The sequence below is a fragment of the Hydractinia symbiolongicarpus genome, chromosome 3, assembly GCF_029227915.1.
Source record: "Hydractinia symbiolongicarpus strain clone_291-10 chromosome 3, HSymV2.1, whole genome shotgun sequence".
Taxonomy (NCBI): Eukaryota; Metazoa; Cnidaria; class Hydrozoa; order Anthoathecata; family Hydractiniidae; genus Hydractinia; species Hydractinia symbiolongicarpus.
In genome coordinates, this window is record NC_079877.1 from 26147347 (window position 1) to 26174826 (window position 27480).

General features: G+C 32.9%; 2 protein-coding genes across 2 annotated transcripts; both read right to left on the bottom strand.

Annotated features, from left to right (window-relative positions):
* Window positions 1-1420: 1420 nt before the first annotated feature.
* On the bottom strand, window positions 1421-11082 carry LOC130636500 (sodium/potassium/calcium exchanger 4-like). Its single transcript, XM_057446240.1, has 10 exons — window positions 10852-11082; window positions 8943-9113; window positions 7678-7861; window positions 5266-5323; window positions 4299-4492; window positions 3883-3958; window positions 3566-3643; window positions 2862-3311; window positions 2499-2669; window positions 1421-2067 (listed from the first exon to the last, which is right to left on the bottom strand). The coding sequence occupies exons 1-10, from the start codon at window positions 10973-10975 to the stop codon at window positions 1861-1863; spliced, it is 1713 nt and encodes a 570-aa protein (XP_057302223.1). The 5' UTR covers window positions 10976-11082; the 3' UTR covers window positions 1421-1860.
* A 2531-nt stretch (window positions 11083-13613) lies between these two features.
* On the bottom strand, window positions 13614-26977 carry LOC130636499 (intraflagellar transport protein 81 homolog). The gene is made up of 24 exons (XM_057446239.1): window positions 26936-26977; window positions 26674-26774; window positions 23683-23752; window positions 22650-22753; window positions 21899-22079; window positions 21268-21357; window positions 21130-21195; window positions 20944-21054; window positions 20690-20774; window positions 20436-20503; window positions 20235-20330; window positions 20068-20163; window positions 19822-19884; window positions 18764-18847; window positions 18381-18443; window positions 18198-18284; window positions 17551-17679; window positions 17049-17138; window positions 16870-16956; window positions 16206-16277; window positions 15213-15292; window positions 15079-15124; window positions 14920-14991; window positions 13614-14168 (listed from the first exon to the last, which is right to left on the bottom strand). The coding sequence occupies exons 1-24, from the start codon at window positions 26960-26962 to the stop codon at window positions 14064-14066; spliced, it is 2073 nt and encodes a 690-aa protein (XP_057302222.1). The 5' UTR covers window positions 26963-26977; the 3' UTR covers window positions 13614-14063.
* Between the last annotated feature and the right edge of the window lie 503 nt (window positions 26978-27480).

Below are 27480 nucleotides of genomic sequence, written 5' to 3' on the forward strand. Positions count from 1 at the left end.
TAGCGAATAAAAATATTTTTACGAAATTAGGTAATTTGTTCTACCATTTGCTAAGGAACTTAGGGATATGAATCATTTTTAGTATTAACTTCTTTAATTGAGTTTTGCATAATTAGGAAATTCGGGAAAGGTCTATTACGAGATTTCTCATCACAGAATGTCCGTAGGTGTAACTAATTAGTTAAGGTAAAAAATGTTCTGAAATTTCCAAATTGTTTAAGATGATTGTTAATGTTAAAAATTTTCATTGCAAACTATTTTGTGTTTTGCTGAATTTACTTCTAAGTTATTCGCGACGCAGATGTCTAACCACTTGATTCACTGTTGTTGCTACCATCGCAACAGCTTCACGATACTAGTAAAGTAGGTGAGTATATGGAAAGCTTAACGTCCTTATGTATTCCATCCCAGGTTGGCAATTCCTCTTCTCCGACTATGGATATTTTACCTTAAGGTATTAATTTCGAGTCTTTGATTTTGCGAAATTTAGATTTTCATTCCTGTTCAAAGTTAACGCGGCTAAGCAAGGTTGTTTTCAAAAATGCATTTAATTAATCCGAATTTAAGAATATGCAATATCCCACAAAGCCAAAATTACGGCAACATATTCGAATCCGGCAGTCTCTTCTGTTACAAGGGCGGAGATCGAAATAAAGTTTTCGTTCGTTTGGAAACACAATGTTAGAAATTTTGGAAGTAAAGTGTTTTGCTGTTAATTTTCCACTTTGATCAAAGTATGAAGATGATACAAAAGCTAATTTAAAAAAGATCGCTGAAAAAGGTACATAATGTTTATGTGAATTTTAACCCCAGCAGTATTTTTTGTCTTCAAGCAACCTCGAACTCAGGGCCTGTAGCGTTTTTTATGAGGGGATGAAAATCAAAAATCGCTACAGACCCTGGCTTCGACGTCGGTCTTGAAGGGGTTTTTATGCCTTTTAAGAAATGGTATCAATTGAGAAACAAAGGTCATTAAATCTTATTCTTGCGAACTTTGCGAAATTTGATTCCCAAGAGATATTAAGACTTACCAGCTTCGCGAAAATTATATTTTATCTTTAAATAATTTCTCGCGAAAATTAATTCCCAAGGTACATTACCACTAGAGATACATAGCATTTCTCTAAATTGCTTGCTTGGGCTGTCATATAGTCCAGTTTACGTTCGGCAGATGGCTCCGAATGGAACCGCGAACATTGTATTTATTGTCCTGTATAGAGTTCAGGAAATAAATAAAGTTATTTTCGGGTGAGCGAAGCAAATTAAAAAATGACTACATTTGAACTGCGCTGAAGTGGGGACTCAATCCTGAAACCTCATGATTACACGTCGAACGCGCTACCACTACATCTCCATTCATTGCGTTCACCATATGGTGTAACTGACTGGGTTAAACCTATGGGAAGGAAACCACCACATGCACACGTATATTCATTCAATATTAGTTTGTATAAATTTTATAAACATATTTACAATTTTATTTACAACATTTTAAAAATATAAAGCCTATTACACACTACTGACTCAAATATGCCTAGCACCAACAGAGGACTATTTTCTCGATATTAACAATTTTCTCATCGTAATGTTCTGTCAGAAGTGTGTAACAGGTATTGCTTTTAACAAAATTAAATCTGAATCGTCGTAGGTGAAAACACAAAACAAAATGACGGACATATTTATCTCAAGGAATGTTTTCGTCACAAAATTATTTAATTAATCTTCACGCATTAATTTTATTCTATCCTTGATTCAAGATAGGTAAAGTCAGGACGAGGTAGAATAAATTAGCTTGGGACGATTCTACAAAATTTCTTGCAATTTTCGCAATAAAATAGCCTCTGTACAGTTAAATTTGTTCTAGCAATCGTTGTCACAAGCAACGTCTTGAAAGTAAGCGTATCCAACAAATACAAAATACAGTAAAACAAATGATATACCTAAACGCTTCGTTAGTCTAAATCGATTCACTACAAATACGATTAACGATAACGATAATATAATCAGTAAAATGAAACCAAATTTCACATGAGGAATGATAAGAATTTCTCCTTTGTCAAATTTTTCCTAAAAAAAGGATGTTAGAAAGTTATTAAAAGTTGTATAAAAACAATTTCGAAATAATTTTTTGTCTTGTTAGTTTTAGTCTTGAGGAGATAGAGGTTTACCTCAAAGAAGTCTGAGGACGACATTGTTTTAAGATTTAAAACTGACATGGGAACGTCAATGCACAAACTAAAAGCGGATCGATGTTACATAAACAGCTTTTTGATTTAAGACTTGGACTGAAATGTTTGGTAAGGTGTTCTCCAATTTTGTTGTTGTCCATTGCGAGGGAGGCCACGGACAACAACATTGAATATTGTAATGGAATGCGTTTTGATTGATGTTTTATATCGCAGACACTCCAAAGATATACATTGCATAAAAAACAATGTTGGTTAATACGTTGTTACATTTTTCATGCTAAAAATTTGCGCCAATGAAATTAATTTTACCTGTTCTTCGGGTGATGTGAGCACAACAGGTTTAAAATCCCGAATCAAAGAATTGATAACGAAAGGAAACCCAAGTCCAAGGTCAATGTCAAACACATTGGATCCGATTGCATTTGAAACCGCCATATCTCCATAACCATCGCGTGCAACCAAGATGGAACTAAGTGCATCCTGTAGTGATAAAAAAACATTAACTAAAAAGTCGGAGATAAAAAAAGTGTTGTCACCCTCGTTCCAAGGGATTTTTGCTTTTTTGATAAATCCTTGGGGACAAGGATGAAAACGTTATTCGACGTAAAATAAAGCTTCGTCGTAGGAGTATATAGATCCAATAAAAATTTTAGGTAATATAACATAACTTACAGGAATACTCGTTCCAATGGCCACCACAACCAGTCCCATCGTAAACTTATCAATACCCAAAATGCACCCTGCTCTGCCGACGAGAGTAACCATAGCGAAACTCAGAGTAGCTATCCACGATATTGACATGAGAAATGAAAACAAGTAATATTTTTTTGTTTCCGGCGTCGAGCAGTTTGGAATAGTCCATGTAAACAAGATCACGAAAGGAAAGGAAACAACAAACAAAATCCAGCTAAGAATCAGCCGGAGTATGCTAAAACATCCAGACCCATGCTTGGATGGGATGTCTGCTTGAACCGGGGGTAGACATGGACAAACCACCACTTCATTGACTTCGTCGTACTCGGATTCAGCGTTGCAAGACTGTTGTGTGTCGGCAACATGAGGCAAATGACTGAAGGCTGCAGGTAAACTTACTTGAGAGCGTCTAACTACATCTTCGTGTGACTATAAAGTAAAAAATATTGCCTTGCTGATTTAAACCGCATTAAAAGGTAAGGTTAGTTCGTGTTATGTTCCAACATGCAGGATACATGACAAACTTACCCCCTACCCTTTCTCTATAATAACAAAATGAGCAAGTCTGGTAAGTTTTAATGGAGGGGGGTTGGGTTCTAGAAGATGGCTATAATTTACCGGGATAAAAAAAAACGATTACTACTTCACCTGTGTTAAAAAACAAAATCGAAAATTTTTCTTACCAAGTATCCTTTACTAACTCGTGAAAATCTTCTTAGCTTATCGGTACCGTCGTTTTCGCCATCTTCTGCAGCATTATTCTACACACAATATACCAAAACATAAATATGTTTTTACGGTTATTAAATGTAGTTACAGAAACTATGCCTGTCTTTAGAACATAATACGCAATATTTAAAAATATGGTATTCTTATCGCTAGGATCAAATGAAATAAACGACCCTGACAAAATAAACATGGATATAAAAAGGCTTCAAACTCGTTTTGATAGCCGTTTTTCTATGATAACCATCTTTTATGACAGAATTTATCAACTTACAGTGGGACTTGCTGTGTTTGTATTTTCAGGTTCACATGACTTATTTGACTCAACTGGAGCGATTTTCTTTTTTGAGCTATAACCAAAACATAGATCAAATATCAACACATTTTATAGTAGAGCTGCAAACGTACAGAATATTATATTAGTTTGTAGCCGTGTAACTTTTAAACAAAAGCCTCTGAACTAACAGTATAACATCGATTAAGCACCCAGGTGCTCATAAAAGTTTTCAGGGTTTAGATTGGGTGCAACAAAGAAGGAGGTGGGTGCGGAGGGTAATTAACATTATTTTACGCAGACAACTTCATATCTTCATAAATTGCTCAGTTGGTATCACGTAGCAGACACTGTAAATGACCAGTATTGAACGTCCATATTTATGTCATACAGGGATTACGTGTTTTGTTACTTACGTACAGGACTCCAAAAAATCCATCAATTTCGGATTAAACTTCATGATAATGATGTAAACAACATAATTGACCAGCATAATCACACTTTCGTACAACTCGAATTTTCCATCCCAGGCGAAAACAATAAAAAACGCGATTGACATGGCGTAGAACGTAGCGTCCCTAGATAGCGGTCTCCAATCCAGCTTTAGGCTCTAAAATTAAGTGAAAAGTATATACGATTTTCTCAAATAAATTTTACGTGACTTTTTGGGGTTAAAATTTGGTGACATTTCTTCAATTTTAGTCAGTTTCAGGGTAGTCAAAAATTTGTTTATGACGTCACGTCTGTTGTCTCATGGTTAACAGGTGGTTAGAAAAAAAATAAACGATTAATTCTTTTTCTTTAAATACCTTATTAGCCCCTTTAAAAGTTATGTTTTTGCCTTTTTATTGCTTCTTTCATGTAATTTTATAGCGTTTTTAACCGTTTTTTCTTATCCCAAAGTTTATTTTCATTCATTTCAGCCTTTTATCGGACATATCGGACATAAATATCAATTGAGGTCAACTTGAACTAAATAACATCATCCAATTTGTTTTTATTTTGATTTGTGCTTACAAACATTTGTGCAAAGTTCTGTGGCAATATCGTCACTTTCTGGAAACATACTTTTTAAGCCCCGCTTCCCTCTTCTTCGTCATACGGAGCTCCCCAAAAGCCGACCTGAATAGGGATAAAGATTGGATATCGTACTTATAATTACTTTTGATCTAAAAGATATTGAATGAACTTTCTTTTCCTGGCCTCCCGATATTCTTCTATTTTAATCATTTAAAAGAGAAAGAAAGAAAATTCAAAGAAAAAAATCACGAATAAAATTTCCAATGACTCATATGCAAACGATATGATTAAGTTGAATTTAACTAATATAGTAGGACATTTACGTCTCGTCTATATGTTTGTGTCGAGGGAAATACTATTTACCTGTCCGGCGAAAGCGGCTGACAATGCGCAAATTCCAAGCAGGTTAAAAACAGCACTCCTAAGAAAAACATGGAAGGAAAATTGATATAAAAATATATATATGCGTTGGTGTTGTTTTTGTTTCGAGACAACGTATTATTTTATGACTCTCAGCCCTGTGGGACTATGAGGATGAAAATACACTTTAAAATCTTCGTCAGAATGAAAATTTTTGGGCGTTTTTTTAAATAAAACTCTGGGTGAAAACTACAGAAAGGAACGGAAATAAACTTAGATTTTTATGTTCTTTTACGCATAGGCTCTTGCATATAGTTTTTAAAACAAAGTGGCACCTCCTGACAGGTGTGAAAATCCAACCATACCTAGTTAACGTTGCACATTGCAAGGCTCTCCTTTGCTTTTAGCTACTGCCATTGTTTTATGGTTCAAACCGAGTGTAGCAAGTTAAAACTACCACTGAATTTTTGGATATTTTTTAGTTCTAAAGCTAGTTAGCTCTAATTATAAAATAGACATAATCCAGTGAGATTCTAACATTAGTTATGGTGGAATACATCATTATCCCCAGGGTCTCTTGGCCCCTAAGCCGTAATACGGAGTTGTTCAGAAAGGCAAAGTGCCCTGGGAACGAGATTGGGTGGGATATTTAAATTTTCTAAAACTTCGCATTACTTTATATAAGGAGAGGCAGACAACATCTTATATTAATAATAACTAATATTCACGATGGATTGATGCGTCACATTAACCCTAACGTGACGATGGACACAACAGCTTAGCGTGTGGCTTTAAAAAAATCATAACGGTCATAATAGTGGTCCATTCTGTGTTTCTCTTTCAGCAACTAACCGCTGCGATATGTTGACTTATGCGGTTAACATATAAAATTGAAAAAATAATTCCAGTCCATTTGACCCCCATGGCCACATGGCCATTTCAGTATCGGTGATTCCCAATCTGATTTCGTTGTAATTAACTTCAGTAAAATATTGAAATAACTTAAATAATGACTTTTTTGACGGTTTTGATAAAATGTGGAAAAACACAGCTCTTGAATTCCAAAATTTAGCTGTTTTTTAAGACAATTAAAAACAGATTTTGGAATATCAATGGTGACAAAGATACGTGTGCAAAAAAAGAAACTAAATTTTTCTACTTCAAATAAGTCAGATTGAAATAAAATGTGTTATCCTGGTCCAGACAAATTTGAAATGTGCTGGTATAGTACGTTACTGACATATTCAACTTAAAAGTATATTGGTCGCTTTGTCGAAAAAATAGTTGGCCAATGATACGTATTCTTATACCCACCTTTAAAAACAGAAACAATACATTTAACACCTCGGAGAATATAGCTTAATGCGTTACTACAATGAAACCTCGCTGTAGAAGACATTCTTTATAGCGGGCACCTGTCTACAATGTACATAATTCTAAGGAACTCATTAAATGACGGTCAAACTCGCAAGACATCGTTTTGAGGTCCCAATTTTCTTAAACTCTGAAGACTGACCTCTCTATGGTGGACACGTCCGAAAAAGAGGCGTATAAAACAATTTTTGTAAGAAGTAAATCTATGTATTACTTAACATTGTTACAAGTTCAAAATATTAAATTAGCTGCGCTAAGCAAAATCTGAAAGTTTTTTGTGAAGTCTGGTTTTGTTTTATTTTTTTAAATGAATAAAATATAGCATATTCACATATTTATTGTATTTAGGTGTCTTCTCCTAAACTTGGCTTCTTAGCACACTGTTATCGATTTTACTATACCCTAACACCCCAGAGCAGGTTTTTAAAGCAATATAAGTCAATTTGGGAAGAACCTCTATGTATCAGCACCACTCTATATGGCGGACACTTTTGTGAGATCCTGATGGTGTCCGCTATAAAGGAATTTTACTGTCTGTCTTTGCTATTTACCCCGAATAGTAGGAAAAAGAACAAAGTAAACACAATTCGGAGATGGGAAAAGGGTGCAAGTATTGTTATGATAAACTTGAGTTTTTATGCAACAAAGTTTAACCGTTTTGTGGAAACTTATTTGACAGAAGAATTCACGGCACGCCAAATAACAATTTACTTATAGTGTTCCACCTAACATGTAAAAATGAATCTTCCAGCTGTAACATTTTTCCACTGACAAGTTAGAATATATAGAAATGTCAGATATGCAAACTTTTGTATAACATGTATGTTAACAAACACATCTTTTTTCATATTTCACATAGGTGGAGCTCACAAACTCACTCGTGATGGTCTTTCTATTAAATCTTTTATTGAAAAACCAACATAGGTATTTTAAAGTAGCTAGGATAGCATACACACAAACATAGCAATCGGCAATCATGTAACTGGTTTAACTGCAGGGGTGGGTGCTTACGGTTTTCACAATTAATAAAAAGAACATTACCCGACTATGGTGCCAACACCGACATCGCTTTCTACAGCAACTCCAGCTATAGAGGTGAAGAGCTCAGGCGCTGATGACCCAGCTGCCATAAACGTTGCACCTGCTACATCTTCTGAAAGGTCCAATTTTTCACTGATAGCTTCCAGGGAGGGCACAAAAAAGTCGTCACATATTATTGCCAGGGCTATGAGGTAAGAAAGAATTTTTACTACCATTGGCAGCTGCTTAAGATTTCATCTTCTATTCAATTTTATTGTTGTAAAGAAAGCGAGCCACCACACATTTCAAGGCCAGAGCATAGGGCTTACCATCATAACTTTATTTGTATTGGGTTGTTAGTTATAAAACTTGTTATGAATGATGTCAGTCAAATGTCAATTAAAAATCATGCCTTAAATGATGACAGTGCGTCAGCATTTTAAATGAAATTACAGTTTTTAAAGTTTCATTATTTTCATACCTATTTTTTTGTCAATATTTTCTTAAAACTATTCAACTTAGATATTATTTTTATACTTCTTGGAAAATTCCAGAAAAAATTTGATTCGCTTTTTTAAATTTTGATTTTCAAAATTCTTATAAGAACAAGCTTATTCGATTATTTTCGTAACAAAAAAAAAGTTAATAAAGCTGATACCCTGTAACACATCTAGAAAGAAAACGGAAGTGGTAAAATTACCCCCTTCTCCCAAAATTTTTTGAAGTATTTTTTATGAAGTTGAATTTTGGTGCGTAGCTTCGGTGCCACTGGTACTCTTTGGTAAGCGAGATCATTTCCACTCACTCAAACATGTCTGTCTGTATCAGTTGCTACGGCAGGACGAGTTCCCGACGAGTGGTGGCTAATTTGTATCGGCAAGTAACACAGGGGATCAGACCTGGTGCATAAATGCGTGTTAGTAGCAAGGGGCGTAAAATAGTTGAACTATTTAGAGCGTACGAAACACAAATATGGAGTTCAATGAAGAAAATCAGTATATATATCAAGAAATTTGGAAAATATGAATGCACTAGTCCTTTGGGCGTCGTTGGACGTCCAACCTAAGTCCCTTTGTAAAAGAACAAAGTAATACCGAACTCGGAATTACTAAGAACAATTATTTTAAATACTTTTTTCGTCTTGCTAAGATAGACGTAGCTATAAATAACGACTTCTGTTCGAACTTGAGAAAAGGGAGGAAAATGTCATTAAAAACAGCATCAATTTAGGCAGTTACACTCAATGAAATCCCTGATCACAGATGAATATAAGAAAACCCACATACCTACAAATACAATCAAAATCAAAACAACATATAACGCTACCCAAGCGTAAGCTTCAGCTGGTGAACTCCAACTTTCTGAATGAGAGTAGTTTCTTTTATGACCAATTTCAAAGTCGCATCTCTCCCATTCAACAGTACTCAACAAGTGTCTGCCAGTAGGCCTTGATACTCCTACACGTAAAAAGAAAATGAAAAGTTTACCGAGGTTGTGTTAGTTACTTTTAGAGCAGAAAGTTTCGCGGGAAGAAAGTTTCGCAAGAAAAAAAAAGCGGGAAATTTATGGTATAAACCTACACAAGAGACCTTGCTCCTTTTTACAGAAGAAAAAGCAGAAAAGATAGGTTAATTTTAGATGCATTTCTAGATTTTTAGATTCTTATAAGCAAACCTAAATTCAACAAAACAGGCTAAATCGCCTTTATGTGTACTTGAAACAGATTTCCGGTCACCATGACGTTCAGGAGAGGGGAGGAGTTGGAATTTGTGAAATTTATCACGATTTAAGGTGCAAGAGATTAAAGACAGGGGTGTCTATTTGACAGGAACAAAAAATTAGTAGCAAAAACTTTTGCAAATCGAGAAAAAAAATTTGCAAATTTTTTGACTTGGAATGTTTCTAAAACATAAACTTTCTCGAGAAGAGACAAAAATCGTGAAAATCTTTCTGCGCTTAAAAGTTTTTTATTTCGTGCGTTTTACTGCTGATAAACATTAAGACAACATTAACCCTATTTGGTATGGGGGGGCATAAAAACGTCCTGTCAATGTCACTTTGTCCTTTATTGACAGGTGGTCATATAAACTTTTTTATTGTAGTGCTAAAAATAAATGTTTTATAAACTAACCAGTTGTATGAATATGTGATTATGCATGTGATACTGACATAAAGTCATCATACAATATTGACATAAACTTTGTGTAATTTTCAGACCGGAATATTGGTAATTTACAGACCGGAATATTTCTTTTCTCCTATTTTTTATATCTATCTTCATATGGTGACGTCATAGGTCATTTTGTCGCATGTCAATCCAATTTGCCTTGTTTGACTACTTACTGACATGAATGCGCATTGATATACCAAGTTTTATTCCATGACAGCTACTAACACCAAGGTTCTCAAATATCTATTTTTTTAAACAAATTTAAATTCTGATCGATTTCCATTTTCTCCCTAGAGAAATTCTTTGGTAACACCTGTAAATGTTTCTAATAATGACTTACATTCTTATATTAAGTTTTTTAATGACTAGTACTGCAAATATTTTTTAAAAAGATAAAAAAAAAACGATAATTTCCAAAAAAGACATATTTTCGCCAACCATTGTTTCATTATGACGTCATCACTTCCTGTGATGACATGTCAACCAAAATATTTTGTCATTAATTAAGTCACAACATATTGATGCTTCATTGTGCCAAGTTCCGTCACTTAAAACCAAACAGAACAAAAGTTACAGCCCGTGGGCACTTTATGCCCCCCTCCCATACTTACAAGGGTCAAAAAAGCCCATACCAAAAAGGTGTACCTTCCAGAACTTTTTTTTTACTTCTTTTTCGCTTTTCTACTTAATAAAAAATAGGATAATCCTGTGTGTTTAACCATTTTTTAACGAACGGTATCACCATTAGGCCTCTCGTGGGAGAACAATAACACAAATTTCACCACATAAAATGCAATAAATACACTGCTTTGCTTCTTACGTGAATTATATAAAATAAATTAAAGTCTATTTACATAGTCCAGTAGGTCAAATTCTCTTTTTCTCCTTTCAGACTCACATATTTATCCTCACAATTATAATCAGCATTCACATCTTTCAGTTTCGTTCCTCTCAGATATCGATATCAAAAAAATAAGTGTCAAACCTCCAGATTATTACTCTTAATTGGAAAGAGAGAGACTTACCTTTTAATGACGGAGTAAAAAAGATGTTGATACCAGCAAACTGCAGTATGATCAAGATAACCAGAGCGATGCAACAAAATCGACGAATTAAAGTCGGTATACCTCTGCGACGACACTGAATCATCTTTAGGGTAAAATAAAGAAGTTAAGAAATAGGAAAATCATTGTAAACTTTAAATTTCTCAAACTTTTTTCACGTTTTAACGAAATATCACAACATTCCACGAAGTTCATAAAAAACGAATTGTGAGTTTTTTTCCTCGCCTTGTTCACGAGCATTATGCATTTGAGATGTGATTAAAAAGTTTTTATAAAAAAAACAAAAGGAAGCTGTCTAAGGAATTTTCGCAATTTTCTCGCGCTATGGAATGAACAAAAGTGGCCATTTTATTTAAATTTCTTTCTCGCCACCTCTCTTTATTTTATAGTTAACGTCGCGAAAAAAGCCTTAACAGCTTCACAAGTGGGCAGCACTTAAGTGGCGGTTGGTGTTGCCGCGATTTTTCTTTCCTTTCTATTTTGTTGAATCACAATAAACTAGAGCGAGTTGTTGTTATTTTGACGTCATGTTTTTCTAGTAACCATGACAACTGCGTAACGACCATAAATTCAATAATTCCCAACTTGTATAAGCATATGCTTATAATTTTTTAAATTAGTTGTTGCAACTATTCTGAAGATAGTACACGAGGTTGAAGTTAAGGAAATTGTCCCAATTATTTCTTGTAAGTTCTTCGGTTGTTTAGCAACTTTTTGCAGCGCAAATTTTGTTTGGTTTTGTTGCTTGAAATTCAATATAAATACATTTCCACTCTAACCATGAAGATATTAGAGGTGATAGAGGTATCTCTATTTCTACATCCATGCTCTAACTGTGAGGAAACTATGATTCTGGAAATACGAAATTTCTTTTAGGAAAACTCAACAAAGATCGCGCTTTTAGGAGCTCCTGAGCCCTCTATATACCTTTTAAACTTAAAGAACTATGGATATGAAATAATGCTTGTGCGCAGCTCATAATAAGATAAATAAAATTTATCACAACTTTTTGATGACGATATTAATTTAACAATGATGTCATCATTTTTCAAAATTCTTGATTGTTTTTGTAACATTTTCTCCAACATTTTGAAGGGCAGAAAAGTTAGTAAAAACAATAAAGATTAAGATATGGGATATGCACAAAATCACATTACTTACATTAGAAAAGAATTATTATTTAACAATTGCAAGTCTTTTTGGAAACTTAGATTTTTTAGTCAAATGGGCCTAAAAAATTTGCTGTTGCTATGTTTAAAATTTCTAATTAGTTTTTAGGAAAAGTTGCTAAATTTTAATACTTCAATTCTTTTCACTAATTAAAAGCTATTTAAAAAAAATCTTGATTTAGGAAAACTGAAAAAGGTTGGCCGGTTATCATTTTCTCTCTCTTTTCTCTATATTTTATTTACCAGTCTCTAGCTAGCTAGCTAGCTAGCTATACATACTCTGCTTATTGCTTCCGTGTCACAAGATAGAACTATTTCCGATGATCTTTAGACGACTTTCTCATCACAAAAAATTCAATACACCCTTACTTCGTTCGTTCTGAAGATTTTCTTCTGTTGAGCCTTGAGCAAACTTTTAAAGGCATCCATGAAGTGTATTTGCCCGATTTTCAATGTTAAATGATTTTAAAATATATCGCGAGAGTAACGCACGCAGTAATAACCAACATCATAATAGCATAAAAACCCCAAAAAAACTAAGCAAAAACGGAAGTGATAGTGCAGTATGTTACAGTTAAAAAGATACCTTGAATTTATCTGTGCTAAACCATTTCCGGAAGAGCTGTCCATCTTGAAAGTTTTCAGTTATTATACAGATACTCTTCCATTGCGGAAATATTGTGTTCGAGTATTTTGAAGTCATTGCACTGCGGTATAACAACAACTTCTCTGTGCAACTTACAAATCGTCCATTTAAATTCTATTCAAATTTCTATTGAAAGCAATGTCCTTTGAAAGTATGCGAGATGCAATGAATTAAATTGATGACAGTCGGTCCGAATTGTCAATTCACAATTCGTTTTGAAACAATCAAACTAACTTCCTGCGGGCAAATTTAAAGATGAGTTCGTTTTCTTTGAATACGGCACCCGTGATTTTAATACCTCTAAAGAAGATGTATCTCCTGCAAGGACGGGCCGGAACGTTTCGCCTTGGATTGATTAATATTAAGTGACAGGCGATAGAAGTTGACTGAACGTTTTTTGCGGTTAAATATCATTTTGATGCAAAGGAAGAACACATTCGAAATTTCGTTCGAACATTTCGGCGGTCAAATACCAGTCAACACAAACATTAGTCAACATTTATGATTACAATTTTGGTCGCACATCAAAAGCAGATACAGTTTCTGTTTTAAAGGATAACATACATCGGCCCAAGCCTTATGATTTTTAATAATTTGTCAAATATGAGCTTAAATATTAAGTGATACTTAACTATCCGAAAAATATTTGTAAAAGAGGCAGGAAACATGAAAAACAAAAATTCTCTTAAACAACTTGAACAACAATAACTTCTTGCAAGAAAAAAGAACTTATCAGATTATATATTAAACGACGCACTCTTCAACCATGTCGATGTCATTCTCTCCCATAAAATCCTCCGTATCATCATCAAAGATGATATAATAATATTTTTTAAGATGATCGTTGTTGTAATTGATCTTTCAAGTGTGCCGCCCATTTTCGTATAAAACGGTCTCGTTACATCGAATTGTGGAAAAATACACATTTAAAATTCAATAAAAAACGATATTTTAAATAAGCATGAATTTTACAACCAGACATAGAGAGGGACATTGTAGAAAACAGCAGTTAATTTACAAATAACATTAAAATATTCAAATTTACATCGTATCATTTATATATTCTTATAAATTTCGATTTTGAGAAAGTGTAATATTGAAAAGTTCAATATAAAAAGGTCACATATCATATTAGAATGAAGAAGAATCAAAATTAAGGCTCTTTGCCCACGCAAAACTTGTTAACAGACGAAATCAAAAACGCACAAATACCGGTCTCAGACTGTTCTTATTTCATGTCCTTGCAGGCTTAAGAAGCAAATACCTTTCACCTTAGCTTAGGTTTGTTTTAAAACAAGAACAAAGCAGCAGATTGCATGATCGTAAAGAAAACAAAAGATATAATACATCTTTACAGATCAAAGAACCAAAAAGTTTTCTTGCTCGTATGCCGGCACATTCATATCACCGTCTTCTTTTTGCGTCACTAAATCCTTTTTGCAGTTTAAAATGGCTGACAAATCCTAAAAAGGAAAATGACTTGCAATAAAAAAGGACAGATAGACGACGTAAAAAAATTCCAGCGTAATGCCGACCTTTTTTTTTACAGCTTGGAAATAGTAATAGTGTTTTCACAAGTAAAAGGTGCATAAGAAACTTAGTAAATCCAAGATTTAGCTAAGAAAGTTTTAAACTAAAAAAATTTAGCCGAATTCTTACAAAAATATAAAAATTAGCGTCATGGTGATTTCCAGAAAATATATATTTGTCAACAAATCAATTTTTTGCAGGAATTTAAATTAAGACACACGTTGCTCAAAATCAAGACTCATTTTTTCCATTTTTTGATGGTCCATTTTCAAAAGTGTTTTAAATACGAAGGGTTTTACAAGATTGTTATTCAAGCTTTAAAGTAATTTCACAATTCTAATTCACCCACATATTCAAATATTATTATTTTAATCATTACTATTATTATTACTAATGAACCAGGATAGTCTCTTCAGTTCCTAATGATACTATAATCAATGAGGGTCCTTCGATGGGAACGGTACTGCATTTAAAGCTCCTATTTGAGCTATGGAAGGCGTGCAAGAACGGCAGCTGCTCAACTAGACAACCGCCTAAGGGTATTAATCCTCTTCTTTCGCTAAGCGTTATAAGCAGAAAAAATTGATTCACAGTTTTAGTCTAAGACGGACCCACGACCTTCACTGGAGGCGAACGCTCTACCACAAGGCTACTTAAAGACCGCAAGAAAAAAGTTTAACTTACGCTCCACATCTTCATTTGACGCATGCTCGGTCCATGACTTTCACGCACGTACTTTTGTTGTTCACGAAGAGCCTGAAAATAAGTCAATCAAGACATGGAAGTGAGTAGAATCAACAAATATTATAGAGATAAACATATAGCATATAAAAACTCGCTTACTTTGCCTTGATTCTCCTGTTCATGTATTTTTTGCGTGTATTGATCTCTATAAAAATAGTTAAAATAACTGTCAAAATTCGTACTTGTTAACAACTAAAACAACAAGTCCATGAATTTTTTTTTTTCGGACAAACCTGAGTGATTTCTTTCCACCATCTGTAGACACGTATAATTTAATTTCGTTCTCAATACGTCGCTGTTGAACCTCCAGTATCTAAAAAGTTTTAAAAGCGAGCGCATAAGTTTAACAATATAACGAATTCCTACCCTAGAGTTTAGGATTTCCAGATATCGCGTAGTTGTTTTGTCTAGATAATTAGGTGGGACGCAAGGTTTTGATTATGAAAAAGGAAATATTTTAGATACGAATTTTTTAGTTATCGAGCGGGTTAATTTTGCGTATATTAACTTTCGTTAAAATTTCTTCAACATAACATGCACTACAGGGTAAATTTGCCTTAAGCCAATACTCCATCATAAAAAAAAAGATTTTGGATTTTTGCTAGGAAATAAATATAGAGCTGTGATTTATTTATTTTCCTATTTATAGTCACTTTTAAAGTATTTAAAATTAAAAAAAAATTAATTTAAATCGACCAAGTGAAAAAATTAAAATTGTATGATACAGTACAAGAAAATCTAAATAGTGGAATAAATAATATTTTGCACGAGCAATCTTTGTTCTCTCTATCCTCCCAACTTCTTTTAGATGGGAAGAGACCGAAAAAACAAAATTTTAACATCAGACATGACGAGGAAGAAAAAAACTATACTTGACTTCAGATACACGCTTTCTTTTATATAAGAAACACAAAATTTGCATTCAGCCTCAATGTTTCATAATTTTTTGTATTGTCAGCATAGTAATGTTTCTTAAATGTTCCTTAAATTTTGTGGAATTTGAGGCTCAGTTTCTTATATAAATGTTTCTTATATATAAAAGCTCGTAGGACGAGGGCAACTAACGTCTCGTCATTTCTTAGAAAAATAAAACTGAAATGAAACTTATCTTCTGAAAAATAAGTACTTAAAATAAATCATTTTTTCCTTGCAAAAATAAGTCCAGCATAAGGCCTCACTACGGGTCAGTGGACATACATATACTTGTTAAAAATAGAACTTCATACCTCAATCATAGCTTGAATGTAATGGTATCTACTATTTTCTTGCAGAACTTCTTCACGTAATGCCTTCACATCCTAAATATAAAGTTGATTACTTTTATGAAAAATAGTTTCATAATTGAGTCCTATATGTGAAATCAAAAAAAAAAAAAATTGTTATGCTCTCTTGTGTTAGACTATATTGATAAATAATTTAAAAAGGATTAATAAACAACAGTATTTTGGTTAAAAAACATTTTTATGTATATTATGCAAATTCATTCGTACGTTCAATTATTTTCCCATAAGCGTGTTTGATAATAAAGATTTTAACTTTTAAAGCGTAAATTTAAAACGCGCGATATAAAGCTAGCACGAATTATTGACCCGGCTGTGCGAATTTTGGCATAATTAAGGCATATAAAAATATCACCAAATACAGCATTCTAATTGCATTTGATTTATGATTGCAGCAAGTAAAAAATTTAAAAATCGCCAACAAGAATAGGGGAAACCCTTGGCGATCAATAAACATCATTTAATAGAAAATTTCAATAATTTAGTATGACAAAAAAAAAAAAATTACTTTCGCAGATAAGTCCAGCAGGTTTTTTCTGGCGAGAATTTGGTTCGTACTTAAAATTTGTTTTACCAACGTGTAATAAAATCAATAGAATGTTGCACATACCTGGTCTAATTTAGACATGTTACTTTCTAACCCAGCAGCTGTAGTGTCGTAAATACCTTTTCTTTCCTCATACTCAACAGTTAACTCCTGAAAAAGTACATTGTACTCTTGTTTGAGAACGAGACGAGGTAATCACAATATAGACAAGGGTTGGAATTGAAACTAAAAAGAAAGTTTACCTGACACTGTTGTCTTAAAGGTCTCAATTCTTTAATTATGGGAGCTAACGAACTTTTTTTCTCGGCTATCGTGTTTGTTAATTGGACAACCTGTATTTTAATATAAAAACAACACATTAATATACTGTTACTAGTTTTTACAAGAAATAATTTATCGGATAAATAAAAAAAACATATTTTAACCTCTAACAAGGTTCGCCTGATTGATAAAAGCCCATCAAGTAATCGGTTAGAACTAGCAACATTTCAACGCTCTTGATACATGTAACATTCAACAAAAATAGGCATGTTCACAAAGTTCCCGCTTCTATCATTTTAGAATACTTTTAACCAATCAAATATAGTAATTAAGTTTAAAATTAATGGTTAAACGATTTGCATGATTTAAATGATTGAAATCAACATGAAATTGATCACAAGGAAAAGCAAAATTTAATACAAAACATCTTATTAAGTGATGAATATGGATAAGCAACCACCCATGAAAGAAAACATTGTTTACCAGTTGAGACATTTCCTCCAGTGTTTTGCCTTTTTGTTCGTCCAATTCACTCTTCATTGCAGAGACTTTTTCCAATTCTTCTTGGGTAGCATGGAATCCGGATACGCCATGCTTACTTTCCAAATTCGACTAAAATTGGATAAACGAGCAAAATTATTAAGAGCAAAATATTAACTGAGCAAGAAGTTGTAATTTATTTATAAAGCTACAATCTTGGTCATTTAATGCTGAGGCAAGACAGATAATTTTAAAGTTCGTCACCACATGTAAATTCATAAGCTAAATTTATACCAGATTTACACATTTTCAACATGTCAAAATTCACTTGTCAATAATAGTGAGGACTTGGGTTGCTGACGCCTGCATGGCCTTTTCCACGAACGTGGATTATTTCGTTGTGAGCGCGTGCTTTTGTCCAAGATTGTAGATCACGCAATAAATATATAATGTAAAACAATTCTTCAACAGCGTTGCCACAGACACTATATGGGTAGAGTCCTCAGTTAAATGTCTAATTTACTAAGCATCTCTCCACAAATGGAATCACAAATAAACTACTGCTCTTTGACTCAAAAATATGAATACAAAATCATCTTTCAAACAATTTTCAAAGCAATATAAATAGATAAGTTGATAATTGTTCTTACTAAAAAGGCTTGTGTTTGTTGATCGCGCGCAATCAAGATCTCGTTTGTTCGACTCAATACACCAACTTCAGCTTGCAGCTCTGAAAGCTAATCAAAAACAATAAAGAAGTTAACAAGTACAACAGAAATGTTTGAAAAAATAAACCGTTCGACCATTTCAATAACATCTATATATCAAGTTACCTCTTGTCTCTTCTTCTTATAAACTGTGCTTTTACCGCGAAGTTTGTTAACATAACGTTTGAACTGAAAAAAAACAATGAGTGAATTAAGCATGGTTTAAGAGTCGTACATAGTTCGTAAGAAAGTCAGCCGTCATTCCGCTTTGAGAAATCATCTCCTTTGCCCCTGTTTAGGCAGTTCCACGGTTTTATTAATAAAAGAATGTTTCAACCTTAAAAAATTTACAACTCATGAAGTTTAATTAATAGTGCTCTGTCATAGATAGTCCAAAGTCAAAGCACAGCATCCCTTTTAAATACGAACAAAACTTCTCCTAATTCCATTCCTTTTAGGTTTTACTATCCAGAGGTTACATCAAATCCGATAACCAACAGAAAACCTACATCGTCGCCTTTTAAGATTTGAACATCCTCAGTATCTTGAAGTTGATCCTTTCGACTTTTTAGATCACTTTCAGCATTATGGAACTAAATAAAAAAGAGGGTTAATGATGCACGACAATATTTTTGAAATTCTCGATATAAGAAGTTTGTTTCTGCTATTTCTATGTAAGAGTTGGCAATTTAATCTTCCCTGTGTTTTAGCAGATTTCTTAAATTAGACCCAAGAAGGTTCTAATACACCTTTCCCAAGACTTATTCTTTTGATGTGCCGCAACTTTTTCTGTTGAGTTTTATGAAAAACGGACAAAAGATTTGAATTCTTTATCAAAAATGTTATAAACAAAGAAAATTTCGAAACAATGCAGCAAGTAAACAACCTGCTATTCTAATTTAAAGATTTGTGGCATGTCTAACCTCTTTTTAAAAACGCTGCGGGACATGGTAACTTGAGCATTAAGAAGACTTTAACTGTGATATATATCTCCTCAAAATAGCACTTATTGTTGGCGTATCAAGATAAACTTTTACACATAAATTAAACAAACTATGCTGAATTCAAATATGGTATTCATATTTTACGAGTTTATAAAAAGTATGACTCATGGTCTCGGGAAAGCTGTATTGTTGCTGACATCAGCATGGCATTTTCTATATGATATAGATCTTTTAATGTTACCATGTTAGGCAATTAGGAGATTTTATAATGCAAAACATTTTTCAAAAATTACCATTTTTAAAGCGAAGAAATGTTTTGAGGTTTTTTGCACACGAAGAAAACAACTGTTTCAAGCAAAATATATTTAAAGACACAAATATAAAAAATTTTTGAAGACTTTATAATGCATGAACTTTCGTGAATATTGTACAAGAATGTTTTGATATTCAGTTCTAAAAATCAGTTTTTGTTTAACAAGTGTTCTTGCTCATTATCTGTCAGCGACTCAGTCGCAGTTCAATCTCAAATTCCAATTGACAGACATACACAAGCATTTTGTCAATCTTAAGTTGACTTATGATGCTTAAACTATCCCTAGTACCACATGATAAAAATTGCATACCTCATCCATAGTCTCTTGCAAATCCTCTGCAGCTGAATTTTTCTTGTTTGCAATAACAGCAGCCTAAATCGAGAAAGTAAAATGCAAACATCTTAAATTTCTTAAATTGTTTCTGCAGTTGGAGCAGATTGTGACATGTGCCAATGTATTATTGATCATGTGACCAAGATGTTAATCATGCAAGTAACATTTTGATCACGTGGTTAACGTAACGTTAATCACGTAGTTAATATAATTTCCACGCACTTGCTGTCTAAACACAGAGAGCTTGTCATCCATAGGATCATTTCGAACCATTCTCTTTTCTACCAGTTCGTTGATTTCAGAAGACAACTCCTTGATCTAAACAAAAACAAATTTAATAAGCAAATGTGATTAACATGACTGCATTCTTTAACTATATATGAATATACCTTGCGGTTTAATACGTCTAATTCGTTCTGTCCCATAGCAGGCTCGTCAGCAACACGTTGTAGTGTATCGAAATACTTTTTCTTGCCTTCAAGTTCCTAAAGGAATAAATAAATCATATTTTTTAGTCAAAATTTTACTTAACTTTAGGAAATTATACTTTCCGCTTTCATCTAAAGACCTGGCATGGTACATTAACCTACCTTTGGGATTTTGTCTTGGGTTAAAAAAGAATTCACTTGATTCTCTTCCTCCAACCTCTTGATTAAGCCTGTTAAAAATTGCACAAGAATAAAAATCAAATTATTAAAAGAACTGTGTCTGCGAGATTAGCAGGTATCAACATTAAGGAATTATATTTCCATTTTCATTTGTACTAAAAATAGGAAAAAAAATCAAATGTCTATAAAGAAGAATAAAATCAAAACAACGGTTTTAAATATTTAAAGGTACAAACCATCTGCTGTAATGCCGATACCAGCAGCACGAAGGTCTTTCACCTGGATCTGCATACGGTTGATTTTTTGCTCAGCATGGTTAATCTGAAAAAAGAAGGATGAACAGTTTAAACGTAGAAGACATGTAAAAAGTTATAAGGTGCAACGGTTGATAAAATCAAACCATTCCCTTATTGGTGTTATCATCTTTAGACTGGTAAGAAATTTAAAGCAATATAGTAAAGAATTTAGAAAAATAAATGTAAAAACATACATGATTTCTTTGTGTCTGTAACTGACTAGCAAGATTTGCTTCTTTTTCACGTTCCCTTCGCAGCTGTCTTGCAGCAAAAATTAACTTGTCGTTATTAGGGACAGCATCGACCTGAAAAATATTTTTAGCAAAATTTAAACGTTTCTGCATATTAGGAAATTCTAGGTTCTTATAATATGTAATTACCCGTTTTTTGACTCTTTCAACTCTCTTTCTTAGCTGTTCTTGTTCGTCCTCCATGGACAGGATATCCTACATAAAACGAGTTTAAAAAGATAAAAACAGAAGTCACTTGTCCAGCTTTTTTATTTACTTCGTATTTACCTTTTTTATTTCAGCTGCGGATAGACCTGAATCTTTCAATTGGCCTGACTCTTTGTGAAGTTCTTTAAACTGCTCTATCAGATCAATATACTAAGAAGTAAAAAGAAGAATTATCAGAAACAAAAAACAAACAAACAAACAAGCAAACAAACAAATACCAACTAAAAATCAGGCTTGTGCATTATCTCGTAAAGACTTCCCTTATAGTAAGCAATAACATTTGGTCCGTATAACTATAACGTTATAATTTACATAATTATTTAGGTGAAATAAATTTTATATTGTGTTTAAAATAGTTGTATAGCACTGTTATATTAAATACACACCTTCACCTAAAATATCAATGCTAACCGTTTTAGTTATTAATAGCATTGGTGGAAAAACTAAGCAATAGTATGCTACGGAGATTATGCATGTTTATCTGAAAAATCCTTATAAAAACTATGAAAATAAACAAGGAAATCGATTTCTTCCCTTCCTTAACTCTAACCCTAAACATTTACATTCAATATTTTGACAATCACAAATTGCTAAATGAACTGTATCTTGACTTTATTCTGTAACTTGTCGACGCAGAGGTATCATAAGCAGTATAGACATGAGAAACCCATTGTAATGTGTGATGTCCTACCATTGCATGTGTTTCGCTGACTTCATTATCTAGTACCATGTCCTGTGGGATATCTAATTTTACTAAGTAGCGAGCAAGATAAGCACGTTTCTTTAACTCTTCTGAGTGTTCCAGCAACCATTGAAGAATTGGATATATTACTGGTTTGTCTCCCTGTACAATTCCTTGCCGAAAGGCACTCCTAAAAAATAAAAGAGAGTCAAGAAAAGAAATATTTGGATGTATTGAACTAGCAAGCAAAAGATGTTCTGAATTGGATGATCATATCTTGCAACTGATATCTATAAAATGCTGGCTACTGTGTGTAGGCAACAAAGAAATATTTCAGCAAATTAAAATCTGTTATAAGACAATATTTGAAAAACAGAATTATTTTAAGCCTTTCTAATTCACGAAGACGGTCAGCAATTGTCGAAGTACATGCCAACATGGTAAAGCTTCAAATTAGGTTGGTTGATGCAAGTTCACCTTGGCAGTTAGTTGCCAACGTGAAAAAAATTGAATTAGAAAGTTAAATGTCTAATGCATTTGTAATATTATACAGGTAAAAAACGTCTTGCTTAGAATTCAATTAAGTTTCACTCAATAGAAATTTGCCTTCATAAAATAAAATTTTTGGCAGTTTACTAGTCCAAAAAAAATTTTGTGTTCGGAAAATTTGGCGAAATATTCCTCATTTTTTGCTAATAATTAGTTCGCAGCAGCCTATAATTTGAGATGTTTTCACAAAATATCTAATGCATGTACTTACACATTACCACCTTCTGTTTTCGGCTTGTACTTCATTATTTTTAAGAAGTTTAACATTCGAACAACACGTTGCTCTGGATCCTCTTCACGCAAGTCTGAAGCTTGCTAAAATATAGATTTTACTAGTTTAATTTCTCATAAAACAATTCAGTTGTTTAGGAAAGCAAACAATTACAGATACTTATTTTGATTATGTCACTAATGACCTGGAACAACAGATCACAAACACAAAAAATGTTTTAAAATACTGTTGACAACAACGCTTCTATGAGTAGCAAATGTACAGGATCTTTTGCTTTTTATGAACTGTTTATTGGGATTTAAAAGTCTTTTGATGAAGCCATCACACCGTCTGTTCTGAAAAAGGTGGATCATCCCAGCTTTAGGCAATTGGATTTGTTTTGGTCCCTAGTGGTCCATGATTGCCAACAATACAATGACGTCAGTTATTTCCACCTGCTTCCAAGTTATTTAGCCTCAAACTTAAAAGTGCAATGTAATGCAATGGCTTCGCTATTCTAATTTAATGCATTAATGTAAGTGTAAAGGGCATTCACGTTGTGACAAAGGTCAATAAAGTTAACAAATAACACTAATCTTTTTTAGGGACTTCATTCGAAAATGAACACAATATTACTGTAGGAGATTATATTAGAATTATTCACTTTATTACCATTCTTTGCCCATGACAGCATATTTAGTACCTATTGGCACCAATATCAATAAGGATCATGCAAAGGGTCCCTAAAATCCACAGCTATGAAAAACTTAAAGCACATCAATTGATTAACTAGATAGCCACTACGACACCAATCCTATTCTTGTGTCAGAAAGGATCGATTAACACTTTTATAGTCTCTGGCATAACTCTGCAAAGAACTGAACACACAACCTTCTGCATTAAAAGCGATTGCTCTACAACAAGGCCTCAAGTCACAAGGTCACAAGGCTAGTAGTAAATCACATGAAGCAAGAACACTGAGCTCTTGATAAGCAAATGGGAACGAAAAATATATGCTTCTAATTAATTATACCTGTGGATTAATATCAGTGATGACATCATTAAGCACTTGTAGCAGTTGAAGTGGTTGTAGAGAATCAAAACTAGAAAAAAATTGAACAAAATATAGAGAGAGGTTACACATGACAGTAAATTAAATCAACAAAATTAAAGAAATTGTCGCACCTAAACAACTTTAAGAGAAGTGAGATAAAAATAAAAAGAAGAAAACATACAAAATTTAAATATCTTAAAACCAAGTTTTTGTTCTTGAGATATTTTAGATACATATACAGATATGTGAAATTATGAAAAATGAATCTATGCAGTTTTGTTTGTTATAATCTTACAGTGAGGAATTCGCTACACAGGAAAGTGTAGCGAATTCCGACAAAATGAGTATCACTTGAAAAAAATTAATTTTAGCTACGTGTATTCAAATTTATTATGAATTTTTTCTTGTGTTATTTTTGTATCAAAACATCATCAAAACATCAGGTGCTTCGGTTAATTTTCTAAATTTGAAAACAAAAATTCAAATAAATATGTGCAATAAAGTACTGAAAGTGATTTTGTGGTAAGTGGTTTTGTGATAGCAAAAGAAAAAAAAAACAGTCTCAAAGTTTTTCTCTGTTTTTTCTTTTTACCACGTTGAGAATTATTTTTTCTGCTCTGATGTTATTCTACTGGAATTTGGTTTTCTTCATCACCTGAATTTTCACAAGTCCTTGTGAATATGTACGGCGTGTCACGTCACAAATGAACAAAATATGTACGAACCAAGTTGGCTTTTGTTTAATAATGCCAGCAACCGTTAATGTAATTATTCTTTTTTGAGGACTAAGTTTTCGTTAGTTCTCCTTTAAAATCGCTTATTTAATTTTCTATTAGTATGAACATTTATATATCAAAGTTTCTCTGAGAAAATTCCTGCATAACTAAATGCCACTATTCATGCAAGGTGGCTGAAAAAATAATGCCTTAATCAGGCCTATCAATAAGAAAATAACACCCAAGCAATACATCTCGCTCCCACAAGGTTACAATAACTTAAACTGGGCGAGCAATCTGAATAAATAGAATAAGTTTATAAACGCATGTTTTATCACAAGTCTTTTTTATTTATTTTATTTTATCTTTTTTTATATATTTTGGTTCTTTTTTACTGTAAATAATAAGAAAGAACATTGATTTCCATGCAAGATGAATATTGATATTGCTCAGCCAGAAAAACTTTTTTTGGAATTGGGGGAGAAATTAATGGCTCAGCTATAGTTTCTTATTTCTCAAAATTGGGCGAGCCTTTGCGTGAGCAAGAGCAATTGCTCTCCTCTTATCAATAGGTCTGCTTAATACATGCAAATTTTCAAAAAGGGAATTGTATATGATTATTTTGACAGCTAATTAACCGCGAAAAAACCATTTTAACCATTGAATGTTTAAATTTTTAAAAGAAATTTTTTTTAAAGTTTAAGGGCTTTTACAATTCTCCTTTTACAACGCTTAAACTCACCATGGCTTTAATTTCAATGTAGAAAATTTTTTACACTTCACTCTGAAATTAAGATAAACCCTGTACAAAAATGTTTGCAGATATTTTTGTTTAGCGTATGTATGTTTTAAATTTGTTTGAAAAGTTTTTTGTTTTATTTTAGCTATTCCCATAATTTTAAAAACAAAAACAAAAAATGTTTGTTTTATTGCCATTTTTATTTTCCACCAGTGATGCAAAAAATTGATCCAAATACTTAAAAATCATTCTTTACATGACTGTTCTATGGAAGCATTGGAAACCCTGAAAGTGAAATTATGAGATGAGGAAAATGAGACTTTGAAAGGAGTGAAAGTAAAGCGGTAGTAAACTATGTTTAATAAGTGTTGCATCTGTGCAGCATCTAATAGAATAAAATTAGGAGCTGATTTGCAAAGGTCTACGTTACCAACTTTTGTCATTTGTAGGGAACAGTACTTTCTTCCTTCACCCTAATTTTACCTAAGGGCATTTTCTCCCCAGCTACACAAAAATTCATTCAGAATTGCAGTTCTATCCTTAGATTTTTCTCAGGGTAATGATTTTATAATGATATCGTTACTACTAATAACAAACATGGCAGCATTAACTTAGCGCTATAGTGGAGCTTTGCAAACAAGATTTCTTTTATATTATTATAAGTGCTCCACCACTTTTCAGATGGTACCTTTTCAGCAAATTTTTCTCCCTTTTACTCTGCAAAGCAACAATCAATGGATGGAGTGTTGGCGAAGATCAGACGTTTTTCTTCTGTTGCCGATATTAGAGTGGTGACAATAATAGGGTAGTATACGCTATATATTAATGAAGTCAAGTGCAGACTGACCTTGTGGAGTCTGCAGGAAAGGGGTTAGCAGTAATTCAATTTTTTTAGCTCACAAGTAAGCATTCAGTACTTAAAAAGTAGTACATGTATAAAAGTTGTTTTCAAATCCAAATTCTTCATTTAACAGACAAAATATAGGCTAGCTAACACCCTGGTTCTACATTCTCCATTAGAAAAAACAAAATTAATTAAAGCTTGACCTCCTGCAAAGTTATAATTTCATATAAAAGAGTTTAGGAAAAGTTGTCTAGCAATTGATATATATATATATATATTCTATTCATCAGTTCTTAAGACTTCCCACTCTAAGTATATACACTAGTAATAACTGAGATTCTGTGTGTCATTCAGTTTTACACTTCAAATATATTGCTCCCTCAATTCCAAAAAAAGTTTTTCTGGCTGAGCAATATCAATTCATCTCACATGGAAATCAATGAGTTCTCTTTTATTATTTACAGTAAAAAGAACCAAAATATAAAATTATAAAGATAAAATAAAAAAGAGAAAAAGACTTTGTGATAAAATATGCATTTTGAAAATTATTCAATTTATTCAGATTGCTCACCCAGTTTAAATTATTGTAACCTTGGGTTACAATAATTATCATAACAAGAGGTTGTGTTAAAATGATATGTGCTGTACAGATTTAAGCTAATAGAACTTACCTGATCAAGTTCAAACTTTTATTAAATGGTTGTTTATTGAGTTTATCAACTATAAATTTTAATTGCTCTCCCATCTTTATAATATATATATATATATCACTCTAAAATTAACAAAAAATTAACAACACTTCAAAACACTGAACATTTTGTTACCCTTTAGCATATTTTTTGTAGATGGATAACTTTCTTTTCATTGACATACATTCATATAAAGCCGTAATGATACTTTTGTGCGAAGAAACAGATTTGAAAAAGACCTTACTTCACCTATATAGTGCCTGCCACGCATATGCTAAAGCCCAGAGAGCTTGCTGTGAAAATTGTAAACATTCATAAAGGTCTATGCTTTGGCCACCCTAAAAAATATAATTAGTTAGCATCAACCAACCGTCAAGTCGGGGAGTCGGTAAATTTGTAAAAAATAAACCAAACAGTCCACAAACAATCTTCGACACGCAACAAAATCCACCATTTACGTTTTCAGCGGTTCTCTGAATTATGGTTGTTACTTCCGAATATTATTTTGAAAGGAGACTGCGCTGCGCTACTTAGTGCTATATTTTCCTGCTTCGCATTTATACGGCAATGCAAGCGAAAACCATGGGAACAACGTTGACTGACAAAAATCGAACTTGAAACGGAGGCTAAAAATAGCTGACGTACATTTAAAACGAATAACAAAATATGGCTGCGAAATATAGTAATTTTGTAACTTTTTAGGAAAAATTTTTACCTGACCGACCGACTCACTTTTGTAATCAGAAATGACGCTAACCAAACATATTTTCGGCGGTGGCCTTATGCTGG